General features: G+C 51.4%; 1 protein-coding gene across 1 annotated transcript in view; it reads right to left on the bottom strand.

The window, feature by feature from the left end:
• Positions 1-2,677: 2,677 nt before the first annotated feature.
• The window catches only part of LOC104075310 (low-density lipoprotein receptor class A domain-containing protein 1-like), a gene marked incomplete at its 5' end in the record, with an annotated part of 1,742 nt that continues 160 nt past the window's right edge, over positions 2,678-4,259 (bottom strand). The window contains 2 exons of the mRNA XM_009575758.1: positions 2,678-2,823; positions 3,606-3,767. Coding sequence (XP_009574053.1) covers positions 2,678-2,823; positions 3,606-3,767 — 308 coding nt within the window. The remainder of the gene's footprint in view (positions 2,824-3,605; positions 3,768-4,259) is intronic.

Here is a 4,259-nt window from a genome sequence, read left to right as displayed (position 1 = left end):
GCTGAAGGAGAGAGAAGGTGGCACAAGAATTGTTCCTGCCTTAAGCCAGGCATTTGCCTTCTTTATCATGTCCCGTGATAAAGTAAGAATTCCCAGATCCCAACATCGTCCCCATCCAGCCAAGGCAAGCCACCACTTGACCTCTGCTGCAGTGGAGACGCAGCCTTCCACATAGCAAGCACAAACGTCCGACTCCCCATGCTCACAGGTTGCGTGCCCAGACCCTTTCCTCTTCGCCCTCGAGAGCATCTTATAACTTGGCAGAAGTGAGCTGTGGCAATGACCAACAAAGATTGGACTGGGAGAATACAGCAGTTGTCATATGGGTCAGCCTAACCAGCATCCTCTTACCGACCACAGCAAACATCGGAGGCTCCAGAAAGTCATGGCTGTCCCAGTATCTTTGATCCAGAGCAAATTTTTTTTTTACCAATCATATTGGCTGAGCCCTATGCTGAGGGGGAAGGTTTCTGTATTTTTTTAACAGCTGATTAGTTCAATCCTTACCAACTACAGTTGTTCTGTTATCCATATATAATTCCCATCATGAGGGATGAGATTCTTCTTCCCCTTCTCTCCCACCTTTCTTTGACCGCTGCCCTGTAGAAGTGTGCAGCAGTTGTAGCCCGCCTGCACCCTCCCAATGCAGAGAGCTTGTTGCGCGTCCTCCCACTTCAAAGCCAAGAACAGGCAAACAGTCTGTGGCTGAACACTGTCTGAATCGGAAAGGAGCTCTTCTTCCCCAGGAGAGAGAGGCTGCCCGGTAGCGCTGCCTCTGAATCACCCCTCCTTGAGCTCCTCCTAAGAAATGCTGCGAGACTTCCTCATTGATTGCCCCAAAACATACTTTGCGGTAACAAGAGGAACAACAGCAACTACAATAAACCAGGCTTTAGGTACCAACCCCAACTCAGCCTCGTTGAAGCGTTAGCTGTCTATGACTCTCCGGCAAAAATGTACATCTCTATTTCAGGCTTTGATTGAGGCTGGAAGCTTGCAAGTGCGAAATGTCTACCTAGAAAACTTGCAACCTCTCTTCTGAGCTGCAGCACTGAATGCACTGCGGTAATGTTTTACAGGCATGGAGAAAGCAAGCCATCCATCCTAGGCAGGCGTGGAGAAGGACAGGTTATTCAATGCGGCTTTAAAAGTTTCCCGTAGTACCAGTTCCATTATGCAGAGTTTTGCCATCTCATTCCAGGTGAAGTATGAGTCAGAATACAGGAAAGCTATTTTTAAAAGATCTTGCAGATCTACAGCTGTATCCCAGCTACAGATTAGAAGAAACATTCACCATTGATACAAGTCATGGTGACATGCTGAGCTGCAGATCACAGGACAGAGAAGAAATATGTGAACAGGGTTTTATTTTTAAAGATATATGACCTGGGATGGTGGTGAGAAGAATACTGCCTGATGTTTATTTTGAGCCTAGAAAAGTAAGGGGACTTGCTGTAAATGTGGGTTTTTCTCAGAGACAATGTTTTAGACACAGATGAGATTTTCAAAGGAGCAGAGAAAGACCGCATCTTTCTTAAATTTCAGTGACACGTCCATATCTATATCCTGAGGACTGCTTTGAAGGTTTGGCTGACTGATCCTGCTCTGCTGGCAGAGGAACGGAACGAGCAACGAACAGATCCTGTGTCATCCCACACCGCCCCGGGAGCAGCTGCAGCACTTGGTTTTCTGCTGCTCTCTCCTCCAAGGCTGTGACTTTTTTTTCTCCTTTCATTGCCAACTTCAGTGCAAACTCATCCCAGCCCCACGGCTGTTCTCAACCTGCTGAGCTGCTGCTCCAAAACTGCACAGCCCTGAGAGAAGTACATTTCATATACGCACTGGTTCCCTGCCCCTGCCCTGTAGGGACAGCTATGCGGTCATAGGGACACGGTGATTTATCTCCACAAACCCTGAAACCTCCCCACTTCAGTTTTCCTTGCTATTATGCTCTCCACGTTGGCCTTCATGGTTTGAGAAGAGCATGGGGGGTGGCTCAAGCAGCAGCTCCTCAGCGTGTCACCTTCAGTGCCGGGTTCCCGAGGAAGCATCCTGAGAGCATCAGCGCAAGAGCCTTCAAAGCTGCGGCTGAAACCATCTGCAGACGTGCTCTGAACACAAACACAGGCTTCTCCTCCTGCTCACGAGGATCAGGAGTGTGAAGACGTGTCAGAGGGAAATGCTAACCCAAGGGCTAGAAAGGCTCACCTCACTCAGCTCCTGCTCTTTAGGATAGTCCTCAATGTACCTTCATCTGGCTGCCTGCAAAGGCACCAGCATGTCCATACAGGAGAAGCCCCTTGCCCAGAGTTGGCCAGACACGGGCATCTGTGTTGGCAGCAGCTGGTAACAGTCTCCAGCCTGCACACAACCCATTGAGCTATCGAGGCAATGCTGCAAGACAGTGCTCTGCCCATGTAGAAAGGACGACAGGAGAACCTGTGAAGGTGTCCCACAGCCTGCAGCATGGGCTGCCGTAGGCTAGAAGCGCAGCACTTCATCCCTGTTCAGTGTCACCGCATGCCAGTCAGAGCGCTGCTGCTGAGATGAGATGCTGATGAGAGCTTGCTTGGGTTGGAGCTTCCCAAGAGGGTGGCAGAGCACGAGGACACCAAGGTTTAAAGGTGACGATGCAGGAAGGACCCTGCAGTCTCCAACCCTCCTGGGTGCCAAGACTTCACGGTCTGCAGATATACTCATCGGACCAGCTGAGGCAGTGCTGGACGCCATCCCGGCACAGCCTCCTGGGGACGCAGGAGCAGTACTCGTAGAGCACAGGGCTGCAGCTCCACCACTCCGACCCGCATGGGGGGCAGGTGGCCACTGGGAGGGGTGGAAAACAGGGAACAGAAATGCTTTTGCTGCACTGACCCCTTATCTCCCTTCTTTAGATGAGTAGCTACCCTTTCATCTCTGGCAGCTACTGAAAAGCTACTGGTGATGACCCTGAGTCTGTGAACTCACCAAAGAGGACACTCACTTGATGCTACTTGTGGGAGACAACCAGGGAGCGTGACATTGCGATGACCTTTGTGGCAGACATGCCATCCTGAGAGGAACAACTAGATGTAATTTATTTTTTTAGCAGGCTACTCTAGAGAAAGCTACTGATACAGGCAGGTCTCGCCTGCGGTTCAAAACCACGGGGGTCACTTAGGAACAATCCTGCTGCTCATTTTAGCGAGAGAAGGATCTAGATGGCTTTGAAGCTGCTGAGGCACACTCAGTCCCCCCAGCTTAGAGACGTACCCATCTCCTGACCAACAACCAAAGGCCAGTTTGAACGATCGCTGCTGCCTACAGCGATGCACCGCCATGAAACTGCAAGCCGCAGAGGAGGAGCAACTTCTGGGGATGGGAGCAAAGCGCAGAGCCTTTCCCCTCGTGGCTGCCACCAGGCTTTGTCACAGAGCCCTTGGCAGCTGATGGGATGGAGCCTGCACGGTTCATACTCGCGTCCTATCCCAGCTATTTTGTGTTTTAGAGGTGGATGCCAGCCTCCCGGCATTTCCAGCAGCATCAGTGAGCGCCACACCCTTACAGCCTATTTCAATCCATCAGCAGAAAAGACCTCTTGCCCAACAGTAGCCAGAAAAGAGACTTACAGCTGCCCATCTCGTCAGAGCAGTCTCCGCAGTTGTTCATCCCATTACACCTCTGATCGGCATAGACCCAGTACGCGGGGTTACTGCAGCGGAAAACCAGGTATCCCGGAAGGCTGCGGGGCAAGTCACCTGCAAGGGCGGACAGACAGGACACGTGCTCAACTCCACCGGGCACGGACACACCGTCTGAAACAGGGACGGCAGCTACCGAAGGCTGCTGTCATGGGGGGTCTGTCGGTCCTTCCCCATGCGGTGTCAGGGCACAAATGATGCCGCAGACAGGGAAGCTGCGGTTTGAGAGGGAAAGGGATGCTCATGGCTGAGCCAGAAGCAGAGGCTGGGTGTCCCAAGCTTCTGCTTTAATGAGTTTTTTTCCAGGGTAACCAGACAATAAATTAACCATGTAGGCATGCAGCTTAACCAATGGAGGAAAATAGCATTATGGTTAAAAAAAAAAAAAACAACCAAGGAAGATCAGAGGAGCTTGGAGTCTTTGATTCCTGGCACTCCCGCTGGGTTTTGGGCAGCACAGTCTCTCTGCATCTGCCCTACAAAGGATCTACCAGGCTTATCTGCTCTCGTATGTGTCCGGAAGCACGGAGCAGGATGAGGGACTGCTCTGTCTCACAACAGGAAGACCAACACGGGGAGGAC

The sequence above is a fragment of the Fulmarus glacialis genome, unplaced genomic scaffold (assembly GCF_000690835.1).
Source record: "Fulmarus glacialis isolate BGI_N327 unplaced genomic scaffold, ASM69083v1 scaffold24634, whole genome shotgun sequence".
Taxonomy (NCBI): Eukaryota; Metazoa; Chordata; class Aves; order Procellariiformes; family Procellariidae; genus Fulmarus; species Fulmarus glacialis.
Note: the sequence above shows the minus strand (reverse complement) of the source record. Positions and strands in the feature narration are given on the sequence as shown.